This window comes from Watersipora subatra, chromosome 7 (assembly GCF_963576615.1).
Source record: "Watersipora subatra chromosome 7, tzWatSuba1.1, whole genome shotgun sequence".
Classification (NCBI taxonomy): domain Eukaryota; kingdom Metazoa; phylum Bryozoa; class Gymnolaemata; order Cheilostomatida; family Watersiporidae; genus Watersipora; species Watersipora subatra.
Window position 1 is genome coordinate 2561383 of NC_088714.1, and position 20807 is coordinate 2582189.

General features: G+C 43.8%; 1 protein-coding gene across 1 annotated transcript in view; it reads right to left on the reverse strand.

The window, feature by feature from the left end:
- The window catches only part of LOC137399716 (two pore calcium channel protein 1-like), a 56689-nt gene that overhangs the window by 14913 nt on the left and 20969 nt on the right, over window positions 1-20807 (reverse strand). Inside the window, exons 7-10 of the mRNA XM_068085924.1 lie at window positions 19205-19323; window positions 15103-15204; window positions 14798-14924; window positions 2182-2247 (exon numbers count right to left, since the gene is read on the reverse strand). Of these exons, the coding sequence (XP_067942025.1) occupies window positions 2182-2247; window positions 14798-14924; window positions 15103-15204; window positions 19205-19323 (414 nt within the window). The remainder of the gene's footprint in view (window positions 1-2181; window positions 2248-14797; window positions 14925-15102; window positions 15205-19204; window positions 19324-20807) is intronic.

The following is a 20807-nucleotide window of genomic DNA, read 5'->3' on the forward strand; positions in this document are numbered from 1 at the left end:
TTCGGTCAGGCAAAGATTGTACAATATCTCATTTTTACATTTGCACCATTTGTTTTGTGTAGTGTTTTGTGTAGCTGAAATAGATTAAAAGAAAAAATAAAAACAACTGAAAGTTTTCAAACTTTGTCAAACAACTGTAACTTTCAAACTTCATATCATGACGAAAATGTTTGGTGCAGGTCAAATAAATTAAAAAAAACAACTATAAAAGGGTTTAGATGTGTATGTGAAATAATTAGCAAGTAATAGCTAAATTAAATCGGTTTTGCTACAATTTCAATAAAAAATCATTCAGTGATGATACAAGTAGTACAAACTGAGAAAACAAAATAAAAATCCTGAATATGTTGAATTAATAAAAACAATTCTTGCATAGAAGTGTATGTGTATAAAAAAGGTTACTGTTCCATCAGAAGCTATCCATCAAAACTTTTCTCATGATATGCAGTTTGAAAGTTAGAATGGCAAATGTTGTTATAAGTTAAATACAAATCAATTTTCTGACCAAAGACTTTTTTATTACTTGGTATTACTTTATTTAACCTCAAAAACCAACACCCATTCAGACTAGACATAATTGTCTAGTCTGAATGGGTGTTGGTTTTTGAGGTTTAGTGTCAACTAGCTGTGTTACCCGGCGTTTCCCAAGTAATAAAAAGTCTTTGGTCAGAAAATTGATTTGTATTTAACTTATAACAACATTTGCCATTCTAACTTTCAAACTGCATATCATGAGAAAAGTTTTGATGGATAGCTTCTGATGGATCAGTAACCTTTTTTATACACATACACTTCTATGCAAGAATTGTTATTATTAATTCAACATATTCAGGATTTTTATTTTGTTTTCTCAGTTCGTACTACTTGTATCATCACTGAATGATTTTTTTCAACACTTGACCCAATTGTACAATTGGTTCAAGACCAAAACCAACAATTGTACCAACACCTATTGACACTTGCCAGTCGATGACCAAGTGAATTGATGAGATAGGTAAGTTATGTGAATAGCTTTGCTCTTCAAGAAACAACTTTTTTGTAAAGCCTGGTTTCCATACGACAGCGCAAGGCGTGCAACAAGGCGCACGACGTCGTGCGTAGACCAGCTGTGATATGGGAACATCAACGCACGACGATTGCGCGACGTGCGTACGCTGATCGCAAGGATCCAACAGAATGGATCCTTGCGATGGGTGCACGCGATGATGTATCCCACAATACACCGCTAGACCTTTTGAACCTATCCCAAAATTCAAACAGAGGGCTGTTTTCCGAAGAAATTTGTCTCCCATACGAAAGAGTAAGCCTGGTTGTCATATGACAGCGCAATTTCGCAACGGAGGGCTGTTTTTCCGAAGAAATCTGTCTCTCCTATGAAAAAGTAAAGAAATTATCCACCCTGTCCAAAGCAAGCATGGCGCCTACGCGCGATTTTTGGAAACACTGCATCGCAGCCCAAGAAATGCATTGCGCACGAACAGTGGGCCGCGCACGACCATTGCGCTGTCATATGGAAACCAGGCTTTAGTCACCAGTCTAGAAAAACAAGTCAATCGGTTCGAAATAACAGCTTTGACATCCAACAAGTTTTTCATTATATAACATATTTCATTTGGTGACCACACTGGATCGCTTGGCTACACACATACACATATATAGAGACCAGACATACATGTACCCATTATACCCACATTATTCACTAAGTTTAATTAGAGCTCTATAGAATGGAAGTGAGCAACAGCATAATAAAGTTTGGTAGATGTTTGCAAAGATGTCAGATATGTACCAGATTAATGTGGAACAGCAAAAGAAAACAATTCTTGCTGATTGTATATGACATTGTGACATGACAATTGCTGAGTGTATGTGACATTGTGATATGACGATTGCTGAGTGTGTACGACAATGTGATATGATGATTGCTGAGTGTATATGACATTGTGATTGATGATTGCGGAGTGATGCGAATTCGTATCTGACGAAACAGCCAGATTTGCAAAAAGATGAGAGAACAACTGTAACACCAATGGCAAGGCTAAGGTGACTGCTCGAGCATAAATTCTGGTAAACAATAAACAATCCACTACTTCATTGCAAAGAAGTATAGTACATGTCGTAAAGGGAAGGTTCATAATTATGTTACAGCATGATGAGGCCATCGCCAATTTACAAATGTTATACCTTGACTAAGTCAAAAGCCATCGCCAGCTTCCGTCTCTTTGCAAAAACTGCTTGTTGAACTTCATTCTGAAAAAAAGCAATATATATGGCCTTAATACTAATATAGGAGTATTATTAGACCTGATACTAATATCAGACTATTAATAGACCTGATACTAATATCAGAGTATTAATAGACCTGATACTAAAATCAGACTATTAATAGACGTGATACTAATATCAGAGTATTAATAGACCTGATACTAATATCAGACTATTAATAGACCTGATACTAATATCAGAGTATTAATACACCTGATACTAATATCAGAGTATTAATAGACCTGATACTAATATCAGAGTATTTATAGACCTAATAGTAATATCAGAGTATTAATAGACCTGATATTAATATCAGAGTATTGATAGACCTGATACTAATATCAGAGTATTAATAGACCTGATACTAATATCATAGTATTAATAGACCTGATACTAATATCAGAGTATTAATAGACCTGATACTAATATCAGAGTATTAATAGACCTGATACTAATATCAGAGTATTTATAGACCTAATAGTAATATCAGAGTATTAATAGACCTGATACTAATATCAGAGTATTGATAGACCTGATACTAATATTAGAGTATTAATAGACCTGATACTAATATCAGAGTATTAATAGACCTGATACTAATATCAGAGTATTAATAGACCTGATACTAATATCAGGGTATTAATAGACCTGATACTAATATCAGAGTATTAATAGACCCGATACAATTATCAGAGTATTAATAGACCTAATACTAATATCAGAGTATTAATAGACCTGATACTAATATCAGAGTATTAATAGACCTGATACTAATATCAGAGTATTAATACACCTGATACTAATATCAGAGTATTATTAGACCCGATACAATTATCAGAGTATTGTGAAGGTTTTGTGCCACCCTTACTTACTCGACCAGTATGATACTCGATGCATAGGTTTATACATGTATTTCTGCTTTGTTCATAAGAGTACAAGAATAATCAAGCACATGCAATGAACAGGCCCAAAACAGCTCTGCTCTCAAACCCAAACAATCAAGCTTATATAGCGGGTAGGCCCCGCTTCTTGTTCTACTTGGTTGGACTCGGCTCGGCTTAAGCTCGGTTTAGTAGGTTGACACGATTCACCACACACTCCCCCCATTGGCGACTAGGGTCTCCAATTAATATTTTGGGGAAGTACTAGCTGCACCAGGGCTTCATGCTGGCGGGCTCCGTAGCGGAGGCGCTCCACTTTATCCAGTAGCAGTTGGCGTTCTTGGCCCTCCAGGTTTCCTCGTCTCAGTAAGTTTTGCATGGTCTCCGCGGCCTTCTCCCAGTCCGGTGCATCCTGGGACAGCAGCTGGGCCCTGCTACGCTGGGTTTGCAGCAACGCCTGGCTAGCAGGGGTCTGTCCCACTATCTTGATCAGAGTACGATGTCCAGGCCGGTCTAGGGTCGTCTGCCTCCTCTGTGTCAAGGCCGGACGAGGCCATAACATTCGCCGGTGTTGGCCTATCCACTGCTTCTCCAGCTTCTTTCAAGCTAATTGTGACCGAGGTCAATAAACCCTGTAGAGAGGTGTTACCTTCGCTGTCTATTTTCTCAAGTGCTCTAATGTCGTCCAAAGAAAACGAGTGCTTTAAAAGGAAAGCTTTGGTCACGTCATGAGAACGGTTTTACTACTTTCCCGTTCGAACTCCGGACCATTTTCCGGCAATTCCATGAAGTAACACACTCCATCTCCGTATCAATCCGGCTTTCTAGTAGTCCGGGCCGGCCTCGGATTGTGCTGGACCAGAGCTGATGGGATTTCTGGCGTCGCCATTGCTCTGGCCTCCTCTGGGTTTGATTCCAGTTCTCCCGGAACCTCTCCGAGTGGGACCGGGTCGATTATTACTGAGCTCGGTCTTTGCTGATCCCCTTCTTCGGGACCGGCCAAGTTTTCTACGAGAGTTGTCTCCTGCTTTTGGGTTTTTGCGGCATCCATCAGCAGTTTTTCCCAGATGGGGACGGCATTACCGGTAAGAAGTCATTTCTGGTTTCCTCCGGATTTTTCTCCGGCCTGCTGGGTCGGGCTCCTTCATGTTAGGGCCCCTTCTTGGCTCAAGGGTGGCTAGGGCTTGTCCCAGCCTCACTGGACAGGTGTGGTGAGGCTTCAGTCTCGCTTCGCTCTGAATTGAGGACTGGCCCTGTCTCTCTACCAGATAAGTTTGGTTGCCCCAGGCCTTTAGGACTTGGTATGGTCCCACGAACTTTGCCTGTAGCTTGGGGTTTTCCCCGTCTCCAGCGTTTGTTCATGAGCCATACCCAGTCGCCTGGGGCGTACACCGGTGGCTCCTCTCGGTCTTCCTGCCTCACCTCCATCGGGTTCTGTCGTAGTGTCTCATGCACTGTTTGCAGTCTTTGCTGTACCTTGAAGGCATGCTCGTGGGCAGGAAAGAACTCAGTCGGTAACTCTCCAACTAGTCTGGCAACCTCAGCTCTTGTCCCAACATCAGCATGTTGGCTGTTTCTCCTGTTGCGGAGTGGGAGGTGCCTCGGTATGCCCTCATCAGCTAGGGGAGCAACAGATCCCATTCAACCTGTCCCCGGGCTAGGAGTAATGCCCTCAAGGAATCTCCGAGTCCTCGGTTGTTCCGTTGCACGATTCCATTGGCCTGTGGGTGGTAAGGAGTGGGGTGTGTTTTCTCCACGTTCTAGAGTTGGCACAGTTCGGCCATCAGTTAGCTTTCGAACTGCGCCCCCTGGTCTGTGTGGATCTGCTCTGGCAGCCCCAGGTAGCAGAATACCTGCTCGTTCAGCGCATTCGCGACCACCGGTGCTGTGGCGTCAGGCAGTGCCGGCGCGTCCTGCCATAAGGTGAAGTGGTCGGTGAGGACCAGCACCCACTTATTCCCTCTTGAAGTGGCCGGAAATGGCTCGACCAGATCTACAGCCATCTTTTGCCAGGGTGGTTCGGCGTAGAGCCTCCGTTTCCTTCCAGCCGCCTTTTCCCTCCATGCTTTGCGGCCTGGCACACCTCGCAACTCTTGATGAGCCGTCTGACTGTGGACGTCAGTTCGGGCCAGTACTAGGTTAGCTGGAGGCGGCTTGTCATCCTTCCCACCCCATAATGAGCCAGGGCGTGTGTTTGCCACACCGTTGTTTCTCGCATGGCGGGCGGGCAGATGACGCACCATCTAGCATGGCCCTGCAGGGCCACACGTGCCTCCAGCATGCCGTCCTGTCACATGCGCAAAGAGCCCTGCATGTGATGCAGTATATCCAGCTCTCTGCTTCTGACTTCCAAGTGCTCTGCTGACACCTCTTTCGTGGCTATTGCGCGGTACATGATGGCTACTGGTCCTTGTCCTGTGGCCTCTAGCCATGCCAGCTCAATTTTCGGTCCTGTCTTTCCGGGTGGGGCTGGTAGCCCCTCGGGGGCACCACCGGCCCTTGGGTTCAATCCCGCCACAGTTGGGGTGGGAGTCCCATACGATCTTCTGGTCGGCACACCAGGATATGCGACTTTGCCCAGGGTCAATCCCGCCCTGTCGAGAGCGGGAGTCCCATCCAGGCAACTGGCCGGTATCCATGCAGACAACGGCCCCTGTTCCCAGGCCAGCTCCCTTCGTGAGGGGCTTCCGTCCCTCTATTCAATGCTTGCACATTGTCGGCAGTCCTCGCAGGTTTGCCTACTCAGACTATCTGCGTTCCCATGGCAGGTTCCTGACTGGTGTTCCAGGGTATATCGGAACTCCACGGGATCTCGAGTCATCTGGCCACATAGTTCAAAGGTTCCCTCATCCTACACAACCACCGGAGCGAGGCGTGATCTGTCCGTAGAAGAAACTCCTGTCCATACAGATAGGCACTGCCTTGACTACCGCGAGCAATTCTTGAGTGAGGCAATAATTGCGCTCCGAGGGGGTGAGGGTTTTGCTGTAATAGGCAATGACCCTCTCGCAGCCTTCTTGTACTTGGGACAGCATGGTCCCTACTCCACATACACTGACCTCTGTATCCAAAACATACTGCCGCCAGGGGTGCAGATAGCCAAAGATTGGGGCAGTGCCGATGCTGCCCTTCAATTTGTTGAAGGAGATCTGTTTCTCCTCCGTCCATCTCCAGGACTTGCCCTTCGCAGTCAACCGGTGCAAGGGATGCGCTATCGTGGCGAACTCCGGAATGTATCGTCGGTATTAGCCGATTGTCCCGAGGAACTCCTAGAGTTTCTTAATTCCGGGCAGTTTAGGCCACTCTGCGACCGCCTTGACTTTATCGGGGTCCGTGGAAACTCCGCCCTTGCTCACTATACGACCCAGATAGCAGACCTGGGGTTGCCATAGCTCGCATTTGGATGGTTTCAACTTTAGTCCGGCCCTGTGGAGCCTTTGGAAGACCTCCTCCAGTCGGTGCAGGTATGTGTTGAAATCCGGTGCAATGCCTATGATGTCGTTGAGGTATAACAACAGCGTCCTCCAGTGGAGGCCGTGTAAGACGCGTTCCATGAGCCTTTGGAAGGTGGCTGGGGTGGAAGTCAGTCCGAAGGGTAGCACCTTCCACTTCCACAACCCGGATCGGGCCGAGAAGGCCGATTTCTCCTGGGCTTCCACATCCAGGGGCACTTGCCAGTACCTACTCACCAGGTCTAATGTGCTGAAGTAGCGACTGCTAGACAGCGCGTCCAGGCTGTCATCGATCCTGGGTAGGCGTCCTGCTCGGTGACGGCGTTTAGATGCCGGTAATCTACACAGAAGCGCCACTTCCGGTCTTTTTTTTTGGACCAACACCATGGAGGAACTCCAGGCCCCTCCAGCTGGCTCGATAAGTCCCCTCTTGAGTAGGTCCTAGACCTGCCTTTTGGCCTCCGCCTCCTTCTTCGGCCCGAACATGTGGGGGGGGGGGGGTTGCCGGGTCGGCCAAGTGCCCTCCTTGAGCGGAAGAGAATATTCTACCTTGAATCGCCGTCTAGCCCATCCCTTCACAGTTCGATCGGGCCGCCCAAAACAACTTCTCAAAGTGAGGCGGCACTTCATGGGTTGAAGTCGGACCGGCTTCATACGATAAGGGGTCGTCCTCTTCGACCTGCGAGGTGTCCACCCCGTGTAAGTTCCAATAGTGGCTCCAGACCGGAAGGTCAATGGCCGTTCCGCCGTATTCATGCATCGGGTGATGACCTGTCCCTTGGGTCCCGACTGATTTAGGCTACTTGCCACTGGGTCCGACTGGGAACCCTTCGATCAGCCCCATGGGGCAGTAATTCCATGTAGTGATCTCTGTCCGGGCTGGTACCACCACCCCCCTGATTACCTGCATTTTACTCTGTAATAGTCGTCCATGTCGGTCCGTGCAGACTAGCTGCCTGCCATCCACTCAAACTAACAGTTGTTCAAACTCGAGCGAACACTGATGGGCCACGAAGAATGGCATTCCCAATATGGCATCCTCACTCAGGCGACTGGCTACGAAAACTTCTTCCGTCCTTACATCCCTCAGATGAATTGGCATAGTAGGGAAGTCGTGTCCCATCAGCCAGTAAGCTGTGGCTGTCGCTCTCCTCGAGCTGGTCTCATACGGCTCCAGGCAGTCGGTCAAAGACCTGTTTGTTTAGCAGGTTCGCGGTACACCCCGTGTTTAGGAGAAACTGAATGGACCGCCCCTCCCCTCTTCCTGGAAAGAAATAGCTGGTAGAGTGAGGTCGGCTGAGGGCTTGCGCCAAAGTAGTGTCCTCTAGGGCATCTTCTGAGGGGCTTGGAGTACCCTCCCTTTGTAACGAGGCGAAGTTAGTCTTTGGGGCCGCCCTGCGTCCGGGGTTGACCTGCGGCTCCTGAGGTCGCGGCTCCTGAGGTCGCGGCTCCTGAGGTCGCGGCTCCTGAGGTCGCGGCTCTGAGGTCGCGGCTCTGAGGTCGCGGCTCCTGAGGTCGCGGCTCCTGAGGTCGCGGCTCCTGAGGTCGCGGCTCCTGAGGTCGCGGCTCCTGAGTCGCGGCTCCTGAGGTCGCAGCTCCTAAGGTCACCGCGCCTGAGGCGGGGAAGGTGCCGGCCCTGCCACTTTCAAGGCAGGCTTCCGACTATTCCGTCCTGTAGGGGTGGTCCGCAGTGTCTTGGGTGGAAGGGATTTGGTAGTCACCCTTCTAAATTTCTGGTTACGTCCTTGCCGCTCACACAGAGGGGTGTAGGCGGCATCAGGGATCGGAAAAGTGTCGAGGCTGGCCTCACTCAAGGACTGATAATAATTTTGTGTCTCCACAGGCTCTTCCTGTGCATGAAATTCCTTCGGTCTATTCCTTGCTGGTTGAGACCATCCGTCAGCATTCACCGAATCCTTGGCCTTGGCACAGTCAGTAGCCGGAGCTACTGCTATGGCCTCCCCTTGTTCCCCGAAGCCGGTTTTGAGTAGCGGGAGCAGTTCTTCCAAACGTGACCTGGCTGGCCATAACCTCAGCAAAGGGTAGCTGGCTGGCTTCCTCTTTCGGTCTCTGTGTGGACTCGCTCCTGAAGTCGTTCCACTCTCTCCGTGAGGGATTGGACCAGTCGGGCTAGTCGTCCAACGACGACAGTTTCAGCCGAGTTCACCTGTCCAGGGAGTCCCCCTCCAGGGCTCGCACCCAAGATCCCGCGGGTTTGCGTTTGCTTCCTTGAATCTGGAGATAATCATTCCCGGCCCGTACAACATCAGCTAGTGTGGGCATGTGTACTGCCAACAGGTGTCGCTGCAGGGCAGGGTCCCTTAGTGAGCTGCAGAATGTCTCCAAGGCCGTGTTATTTCGGTGACAATTCGGCAGGTTTCCGTATGCAATGCGTACCAGCCTTTCTACCTCCATGGCATGCTCCTGGAGTGGCGCTTTCTCCTCTCGTTTAAGGACGTTGAGCCGGTTTAGAGCCTGTTTAGCGGACAGTCCAAATCTTTCCTAGAGGGCTGTTATATGTGCACTAAGTATGTGTGACCTTGAAGCAATGTTATGGGTGGTCTAGCTGGTGTTATCTTTATGACTCATCAGTACTGATCAAGCAGCCTAGCTAAGCAGTCGTCTTGAATTATCCTTGTCAACATTCATACAATAAAACCACCTTGAGGAAACTCCACATTATAATATGGTGTCAGGACGTCTATAGTATATAGTGTGGATTATCGCTTCTGGATAGTAATGGCAGAGGGTGGTTTGCGAGCTCCAGGTTGCTTTATATCTAATGCTGGCAACCCCAGTGAGACTAGCAGAAGCTGGCACGAATGGCTTGAACAATTTAACTTTTATATGCTAGCAACAGAGAAGTCAACAAAAGGGGGAGAAATCCAAGTAGCCATACTGTTAACCCTACTTGGACCACAGGGTCAGGAGATATTCCGAACTTTCAATCTTCCTGAAGAAGACCGCAAGGATATTGAAAACGTTAAGGAGGCATTCACCCGGCACTTTACACCGCAAGTGAAAACCATCTATGAACGGTACAAGTTTCATAACAGAACACAGCTTCCAGGTGAATCATTCGACAATTTTTTAACTGCACTACGCGGACTCTTGTCTACTTGCAATATACATGCTGATGAACAAAATAGTGCTCTGATAGACAGGATTGTATGTGGCATTAACTCACCAGAAGTCAGAGAGGACATATTCAATTTAGATGGCAATCCGGATTTGAACAAAATTATACAGCTGTGTCGTCGGGCGGAAGCCACCAAACATTATCTTACAGATATGAAGATCGACAAAGAGAATGCTAATATTAATACAGTACAACAACCGAACCATCTAGCTCACAAGAATAAGAACGGCGCCAGGGTAAATAACTGTAAATACTGTAAGTCGAGTCACCCTAAAGGAGCATGCCCTGCATACGGCAAAGAGTGCCGAAATTGCCACAAGATGAATCATTTCAGCATAGCTTGTATGGCACCACAGCGTAAGTCTGCTGCCAAAGCTGCATATGAGCTAGTAGAGACCAGTGGAGAACAGAATGACATAACTTTTACTGTGAACAACGACAAGAGCCGAAGAGAATGGTGCATCACCACAAGGTGCAATGAAAAGCCGCTACATCTCAAAGTTGACACTGGAGCTTCATGCAATGTCATGCCTAAAGGGATATTTGACTCTTTATCGGTGCATACACCTCTACAAAAGTATGGCAAGTCATTAGTTTCATTTAGCAACCATGAACTAGATGTACTAGGTAAAGTAACATTGTTGGTGGATGTTAGCGGTCGTTTTGTACCACTAGATTTTGTAATAGTGTCATCAAGTGCAGGTCAGAAGACCTTGTTAGGATTACCAAGTGCAATGGAATTGGGTTTGGTCAATGTCTCAAATACAGTCAGCGATGACCTTGCTAAAGCTTACCCAGATGTGTTCAGTGGTTTGGGGTGCCTCCTATGCAAACATGCCCTGCAACTGAAAGAAAATGCTAAACCAGTAATTCAAAGTGCCAGAAGGGTTCCCTTTAGATTGCGCAATAAGTTGAAGGACACTCTTCAAAAAATGGAATCTCAGGGCACTATAGCCAAAGTGAAACAGGCCACAGATTGGGTTCACCCTATTGTAAATGTATTAAAACCAAATGGCTCACTTAGAATTTGTCTAGATCCTACTCAGTTGAATAAATGTTTACGGCGTGAACATTTTGCACTACCCACGGCATCAGAAATATTTGCTAAACTATCTAAATCGCGGGTATTCACAACGTTAGACGCTACATCTGGCTTCTTACAGTTGGAGCTAGACGAAGATAGTAGCCTACTCACCACATTTGCCACTCCCTTCGGTAGATACAGGTTTTTAAGGTTGCCATATGGTATTTCTTCAAGCCCAGAGATATTTTGTCGCACAGTTTCTGAACTATTTGAGGATATAAAAGGCGTTGAGTGCTATGTCGATGACCTCTTGATTCATGCACCCACAATGGCTGAACATGACGCAATCCTCAAATCAGTGCTAGAGAGGTGCCGAGAAAAGAACCTCCGGTTAAATGAGTCAAAGTGTACATTCAGACAAAAGCACATCAAATATCTAGGTCACATAATTGGGGATGGGGTCATCAAGCCTGATCCAGCTAAGATCAAAGCAGTCATTGACATGCCTCAACCACAAAATGTGGAAGATGTTCGTAGATTGCTTGGAATGGCAACTTATCTCTCAAAGTTTTGCCCTAATTTGTCAGACATAACCACCCCGCTGAGAGAACTAACAAAAAAAAATGCGACTTGGTCGTGGTCAGGCACACATGATGAGTCCTTGGCACAACTGAAGGCTGTGGTGACATCCACTCCAGCATTGCGAATGTTTGATCCAGACCTGCCTATTGTATTATCTGTGGACTCCAGTCAGTTTGGTATGGGTGCAGTGATAATGCATAACGGGCAGCCAATTGAGTTTGCTAGCTGCACACTGACAGACACTCAAAAAAAGTATGCTCAAATTGAAAAAGAATATCTAGCAGTTCAGTTTGGCTTACGAAGATTCCATCAATATATATATGGTCAACATGTAGTGGTAGAAACGGATCATCTTCCACTCATAGGAATCATGAATAAGGGTCTTAATGATATCAGTCCCAGGCTATTGAGAATGAGACTACGCAATCAATTATATGATTACACACTTGTGCATAAACCAGGTAAAGCTCTAGTTCTTGCAGACACACTATCGCGTGCCTTTTTGGCAGATTTATGTGAAGATGCAGAAGCTCTAAGCTCACTAGATACAGAACAAATCCATTCAGTCACTAGCGGTGTCCTTAGAAACCCAACCTTCAAAGACCGGCTCCTTAGCACAGTGCAATCAGACAGCACTCTACAAATCCTTAGCAGCTACATACGAAATGGCTGGCCAGCTAAGAGGAGAATGTGCATTGAACCACTGAAACCATTTTGGGCAGCGAGATATGATTTGACGACACACGATGGTCTGATACTTAAAAACAGTCAAATAGTTATCCCAGTGTCTATGCGCAAGCAGGTAATAGATATCATTCACATAGGACATTTAGGGGTTAGTAAGTGCATAGAGAAAGCCAAAAATTCCGTGTACTGGCCAGGTTATCAGGGGCAGATACAGGATGTGGTGTTGAGTTGTGCAACATGCCAGGAGAATGTGAGGGCAAATTCACAATGTGCTTACGAACCATATGACATACCGCAGTATCCAATGCAATCAGTAAGCATAGATGTTTTTCACTTAGCTGGCAAGGAGTATCTAGTCACGGTAGACAGATATTCCAAATGGCCTACCTGCTGTGAGCTGAAAAATGCAAACTCAAGTAGCATTGTCGAGATACTGCGTAGGCAGTTCCTTGACTTTGGTAGACCTGAGATCCTAGTTTCTGATAATGCTTCGTATTTTACATCATTTGAATTTGAACAGTTTCTAAAAGAACTTGAGATACAGCATATCACATCTAGTCCGTATTATTCTCGTTCTAACGGCCTTGCTGAAAGGATGAATCAAACTATCAAAAGCAGCCTGAAAAAGGCCCATGAGTCAAATCAAACATTGTTTGATGTCTTAGCCTCCCTTCGATCTACACCACTGGGGGGTAAATTACCATCACCTTCAGTTCTATTACAGTCAAGAAATCTAAGAAACAATCTCCAGTTCATGCCTCAACAGCTCAAACTTCAAAAAGTAGACATTAACCTGATTGAGAAAGCTTTCAGAGAGCGCCAGTCGCAAGATATGTTCAACACAAGCCCAGCTAGGCGACCTATTGAGATGTGTGTGGGCATGAGAGTTTGGTGCCAACTAGGCCATCGGCGTTGGGTAGATGGTGTGATCATCCGGAGAGCAGAGACACCCAGGAGTTTTTATGTGAATATCGGCAAGGGTAGAGTTTTTAGAAGGAACATAAAATTCTTGAGGCCATACAAGGAAGCCCCAACAACCCTGCAATCTTTGCAATTAGAGAATATAACCATGCGTAATTTTATGGCAGTGGAACATAGACCGGCACAAGGTGTAGACCACAATGACACAAGGTCAGAGGCCACACAGCCTTTAACCTCATCAGATACCTCACAGTCTTCACACACCACCCACCAGCCTAGTAGTAATTATCAGTCACTTCCATCTGCGCAAACGCACACAACTAGGTCAGGGCGCATATCCAAACCACCAGTGAGGTACCCCCAGCCAGAAAACTAATTTTAAAAATTGAGCATGTAACATTAACCTCGCTTAGTAAGCTGCATCCACCGACATACATTTTAGTTAACTCAGCTCCAAACTCTATTATAAACATTTTCTATTTTTATGCTTTTGTATTCACTGACATTTTAAGTTTTGTTTTACTGTCCTCCCAAAAAGGAGCGTGTTATATGTGCACTAAGTATGTGTGACCTTGAAGCAATGTTATGGGTGGTCTAGCTGGTGTTATCTTTATGACTCATCAGTACTGATCAAGCAGCCTAGCTAAGCAGTCGTCTTGAATTATCCTTGTCAACATTCATACAATAAAACCACCTTGAGGAAACTCCACATTATAATAAGGGCATTGAATATGGCCTCCGGATTCTCGGCTCCCCCACAGTCCTCGGCCTGTTCGCCCAGTGCCTTTTGGAGGTGCAACAGTGTTGTTCTTTCTGCCCACTGGTTGGCGTCGGCCACCTCCAGGAAGTGGGCAATAAGGTATTCCACGTCTCCCTTTCCTGTGTACTGGGGAGTCTTGAATCGTGGTGCCAGTTTCTGGGCCCTTGGCATCAGCAGCACCCTGTTCTAGCGCAAATCTGGGACCTGTTCGGGTCCCAGATCGGCGATTCGTGCCCTTCTATTGGCCATGTTTAGAGCTTTCAGTAGGTTTCTGCTCCTTTCCTAGGGCAGTTCATCTACTGAGTTTGTTGCTGCAGGGTTTTACACAGCTTTCTCTGGGTTTCTTCCTGTTGCCAGGAAGTCCCTCCAGTAGGAGCAGCGCTGCCATTTTTCAGTCAGGCCCTGGCGACTTTCAGTAGTTTTCTACTCCTTTCCTAGGGCAGTGCATCTACTGAGTCCGCTCCTGTACATAGGGTTTTACGCAGCTCTCTCTGGGTTTCTTCCAGTTGCCAGGAAACTCTTCTAGTAGGAGCAGCACTGCCGTTTTTCAAACAGGCCTTTGTCAAGTGTTGCATGGGTTTCTTTCTACTGCCGCTTTTAAGGCAGCAGAAAGTTCATCTAGAAATCCAGCGATCTAGTACGAGTCTCGTGGTGGAGTGTTGTTTTGGAATCATAGTTATCCCACCGCTGCCACCAGTGTAAAGGTTTTGTGCCACCCTCACTTACTCCACCAGTATGAGACTTGATGCATAAGTTTATACATGTATTTCTGCTTTGTTCATAAGAGTACCAAAAATAATCACGCGCATGCCATGAACAGGCCCAAAACAGCTCTGCTCTCTAAACCAAACGTTCAAGCTCATCATATAGTGGGTAGGTCCCGCTTTTTATTCTACTTGGTTGGACTTGACTCGGCCCTGGCTCGGTTTAGTAGCTGAACACAATCCACCACAGTATTAATAGAACTGATACTAATATTAGAGTATTAATAGAACTAATACAAATGAAAACAACAACAATAATATACCAAACTGTCTGTCATAACTAAATGATGGTGTGCTAAATAGAAACAATGAGAAGTTTTCTTACCTTGAGATGGCGTTTATAACCGTTGAATATGACAGCAAGCAAGACATTCATGAACACATATAGGTTGACGACGAGGAAGATGATGAAGAAGAGCGCATAAAAGTTATTTTTGTCATAAGCAGGCATCCTGCAATACATATTGCATGGTTTAAAATTCTGAAAGCAATAAAAAAACTCGGTGCACACTGTAAAAATACTTTAAAATCTTTCGCATTCAGTTTCAGTCAAAAACTGAGTGCATGAGACGTGTGCACGTAAAAGTAAAATATATTTGCTGTGATAAACTAATAAAGATTGTTACATACATAACATCCGGGTTGTTCGCGGTTGTGACTAGAACATACAAACTCCACAGAGAATCAATGTAATTCTGAAAGTATGGATCTCCGGTACGGAAAGTCCAGCCCCTATAAGATATGTACACCAAACACCTTAGGCTATCACCTTGACAAATGCAGAGTTAGTCATAGAACAGTACACTTTTCTTAAAAATGTATCAATTGGGGTTAAAATGTTTAACAGTGTATAGTTTAAATGCATGGGGATATGTACAGTCAGGAAGTTATACATCAATGACTATTACATTTTTTGTTCCTGCACATGCAATGCTATGAGTACAGGTCCCATGTAAAAAGGCTACATAAACGGAGACTTGGAGTATGCAAAAAGTGTTATTCCACAGCAACTAAAATCAGGTCTTCAGACTCCCAGAGCCTCTTCTCATCACTCACATGCCTCTACAGCGAGTTAAAGATTTGAGCACCAGCTTGTAAACAGACAGAATGAAATAGCGGTCTAACATATAAAGCCTGAAAACTAATAAAGCAGCTGATGAACTAACAAAGCGTGTCTATGAACTAACAGAGTGTGTCTATGAACTAACAGAGTGTGTCTATGAACTAACAGAGTGTGTATATGAACTAACAGAGCATGTCTATGAACTAACAGAGTGTGTCTATGAACTAACAGAGCATGTCTATGAAATAACAGAGTCAGTCTGAAAGCTAAGCTAGACCGAGTTGTGAAAGCAGCAATGACTAAAGCGAGTTGGCAGACGAAACCACTACAAGCAGACGACAGTCTAAAGCCCTGCACACAAAGTGTTAAACACTTCCAATAATATGCACAAGTTACACAGAGACAGATAACACCAAAAATTAATGTGCATAGCTACAACACAAAAAGAATAATAAGCCACCAATCAACCCAAACACAAGCTCATGAACCAGGAAATATTAACAACTCATGGAGTATGACTGGATGGCAATGCTATGCTTGGACACCCATTATTTACCATACCCACTTTCCCTTCTTACCATTCAGCAATCTGTAATATATACAAAGAATACAACGCTCTCAAAGCCAGCACTAATAAATGTACGTGTACATTGATTGATACATATGTACATTGACATGATCAGAGATATACATTGACATGATCAGAGATATACATTGACATGATCAAAGATATACATTGACATGATCAGAGATATACATTGACATGATCAGAGATATACATTGACATGGTCAGAGATATACATTGACATGATCAGAGATATACATTGACATGATCAGAGATATACATTGACATGATCAGAGATATACATTGACATGATCAGAGATATACATTGACATGGTCAGAGATATACATTGACATGATCAGAGATATACATTGACATGGTCAGAGATATACATTGACATGATCAGAGATATACATTGACATGATCAGAGATATACATTGACATGATCAGAGATATACATTGACATGATCAGAGATATACATTGACATGGTCAGAGATATACATTGACATGATCAGAGATATACATTGACATGATCAGAGATATACATTGACATGATCAGAGATATACATTGACATGATCAAAGATATACATTGACATGATCAGAGATATACATTGACATGATCAGAGATATACATTGACATGATCAGAGATATACATTGACATGGTCAGAGATATACATTGACATGATCAGAGATATACATTGACATGATCAGAGATATACATTGACATTATCAGAGATATACATTGACATGATCAGTGATATACATTGACATGATCAGAGATATACATTGACATGATCAGAGATATACATTGAAGGCAGAGATGTCTCCTTATACTAAGGGCAATATAAACTTTAGAGCCTTGATCATCCTAAAGCCTGCTTCACATCGCTTAGTCATCGCTTCAATGACAGATGAAAATGTTTACCTTGTTTAAACAATTACATGTCTGGAAACAATGAACAATGTGAACCAGGTTTAACTAGGAGACTTGTAATGGTGGACAACTTCTTAGCTTTCAGTGAAATTCTATCAGTTTGCTTATATAAGATGTACCGTATATATTCGTGTATACAGCGATCTCATGTAGAAGTCAATAAGTATTTCAAATCAAAAATTGCTTTATTATAAATAATACTTCTGAATAAATCGATTCCACTATTCCAGAATACTCTCAGAATTATATCGAGTCTGAATCAATTTGTTATTTCAGAATAAAAACACAACTTTCAAAACTTTAATTCTTTACTCAATGCGACAGATGGAGTTCATCGACATGTTTCAAATGAGGTTTGGGATGACATGCTTACTGTATTATTTGTGTAATGACTGCACGCTACACCTCGTGTTAAGCATTGCCTGTTCTCAGTCACGTGTTTGCTGCTTCTCGGCTGGTAAAGAAACAAAAAACGCAATTGAGTGCGTGACAAGCTGTATCTATAGAGCAAGGCATATTTACACGCATGTGCATTAGACTTTATTTGAAATTTGCAGTCGTAAAATTTCGCCTAAAGTTTTCCCAAATATATTATTTATCAAAATCAAAACTGGCTGACGCAGTACAGCTGCCAGGTTATGATTGAGCGTGCCATCGTAAGCTTGTTTATCGGTAATATACACTATATTTTCATTAATATTTGCTACCGGTAACTCTGTGAGGTAACTTTAACATTTGTATGAAAAAACACCATTAATATGAGTGTTTGTTAATGCTTCATATCGCCGTGTGTATATCTATGTAGATCTTAAAGTTTGTCTGTTTGTCCTTCGGCGTGTCCGGCTATAGCTATTAAAATCTTTTAACTAAAAGCACGCATTCTGCTGGACTTGAATTCACAAAAATTGCAACCACAAGTTTCGAACCGTACATTTAGCCACCAATCAACGCTGTTCTTATGATTCTATCGCTCTTATCACACACTGTATACCGTATGCATACGTTGAATGTGCACTTTTGATTATTAACTAATAATACCTTTTGCAATTGTTATTTATTGAATATGTTTAAAACTAATTTTTCTGTTACTATTACCTATTTTTTTAATTTGTAATTTTCAAATGTGCCATTACACTTCTATTCCCGGATTTCATAAGGTTCGATTGCTAAATCAGTAATGGCTAATACTTTTCACGCGAACAATTGTATTATCTCGAGTAGAAAAAACCTCTACATTCTTTCTTTGTTAGGTCAAAGTACCTGACAAAGAAAGTCCAATATTTAATTTTCACCTTTGTACCAGTATCGAGAGGTGCCCGTATCGTTGTATTCAAAGTTTTGATGAATAGCTTCTGCTGGCACCGTAACCTTTTTTATACCCACACACACTTCTATGCATGAATTGTTGTTATTAATTCAACATATTCAGGATTTTTATTTTGTTTTCTCAGTTCATATTAACTGTATCATTACCAAATCATCTTTTATTGTAATCGTAGCAAAACAGACTTAATTTAGTTATTACATACATTAATTATTTCACATTTACATTTAAACAATTTTAAAGTCGTTTTATTTTGTTTCTCAATTTATTTGACCTGCACAAAACATTTTTCTCATGATATGAAGTTTGAAAGTTAGAATGGTAACTGTTGTTATATGTTAAGTAAAATAAATTTTCTGTGTAAAGACTTTTATTACCCAAGCAATGCTGGGCATTCACCTAGTTGCATTTATAATAACGGATTTTTCGTTTCCTTTTCACATTCTATTCGACTCGGCAGCAACATGTCCATAAAACTTACTCATGTATAAGTCAACTCCAACCGATTTATTTTAAAATTGTTTCCCAGAAACTAGACTACCTACATGAGTATATACGGCAACTAATTTTAATTACCGGTATATACACACCTGAAATAGAAAACGTATTGCTGCAATTTCAACTGTATATAAGTGACAGCTTTAGAAATATGATCTGTGACAAACTAGATATATTATATTTCTACTAACTTCCTCTTTTATTTGGAGCACACCAGCTGCATAGAACAAGTTTACTGAAGAAGTTAATTTGGCCAAGCCTTATGTTCAGCCTAGTAGAGAGTTTATTAACTCTGAAAAAAACCGCACTTGATGCGATTACGGAGCAGAGATAGCAACTTTACTAACTTCTTGTAAAAAAGCTTGAGGGCAAGGAGGGCGAAGATCATGACACTGAAGAGAAAAAGAATCAGTACGAATACAATCTCCACAATCGTTCTCCGAATGTTCCGGAAGGCTCTACGAATCTACAACACATATCCACACTTTAGCTACTCAAATTACTGATGTATGTACCATTTTTATTTTTAAGCAAGTAATGATGGCCTGAGGGGCATCACTGTTATAAGTGGTAGTTCACAGACGAAGAGCCATCGGCTTGAGATACAGCTTAACCTTTTGCCAAAAACACTGACCGAGCTTTTAACCCTGATTTTCTGTGTTTATTTTAGAATACACAGATGTAGGGAGAAGTATTGCTGCGTTCTGCTTCAACTGGACTCATGAGTGCTATGATCACATGACTATGACAGAGGAGTCCCACTATGACAGCATTCTGCTGCAACTGGACTCATGAGTGCTATGATCACATGACTATGACAGAGGAGTCCCACCATGACAGCATTCTGCTTCAACTGGACTCATGAGTGCTATGATCACATGACTGTGACAGAGGAGTCCCACTATGACAGTATTCTGCTTCAACTGGACTCATGAGTGCTATGATCACATGACTGTGACAGAGGAGTCCCACTATGACAGTATTCTGCTTCAACTGGACTCATGAGTGCTATGATCACATGACTGTGACAGAGGAGTCCCACCATGACAGCATTCTGCTGCAACTGGACTCATGAGTGCTATGATCACATGACTGTGACAGAGGAGTCCCACCATGACAGCATTCTGCTTCAACTGGACTCATGAGTGCTATGATCACATGACTGTGACAGAGGATTCCTACTATGACAGCATTCTGCTTCAACTGGACTCATGAGTGCTATGATCACATGACTGTGACAGAGGATTCCTACTATGACAGTATTCTGCCTCAACTGGACTCATGAGTGCTATGATCACATGACCGTGACAGAGGAGTCTCACTATGACAGCATTCTGCTTCAACTGGACTCATGAGTGCTATGATCACATGACTGTGACAGAGGAGTCCCACTATGACAGCATTCTGCCTCAACTGGACTCATGAGTGCTATGATCACATGACCGTGACAGAAGAGTCCCACTATGACAGCATTCTGCTTCAACTGGACTCATGAGTGCTATGATCACATGACTGTGACAGAGGAGTCCCACTATGACAGCATTCTGCTTCAACTGGACTCATGAGTGCTATGATCACATGACTATGACAGAGGAGTCCCACTATGACAGTATTCTGCCTCAACTGGACTCATGAGTGCTATGATCACATGACTGTGACAGAGGAGTCCCACTATGACAGCATTCTGCTTCAACTGGACTCATGAGTGCTATGATCACATGACTATGACAGAGGATTCCTACTATGACAGCATTCTGCTTCAACTGGACTCATGAGTGCTATGATAACATGACTGTGACAGAGGAGTCCTACTATGACAGCATTCTGCTTCAACTGGACTCATGAGTGCTATGATCACATGACTGTGACAGAGGAGTCCCACTATAACAGCATTCTGCTTCAACTGGACTCATGAGTGCTATGATCACATGACTGTGACAGAGGAGTCCC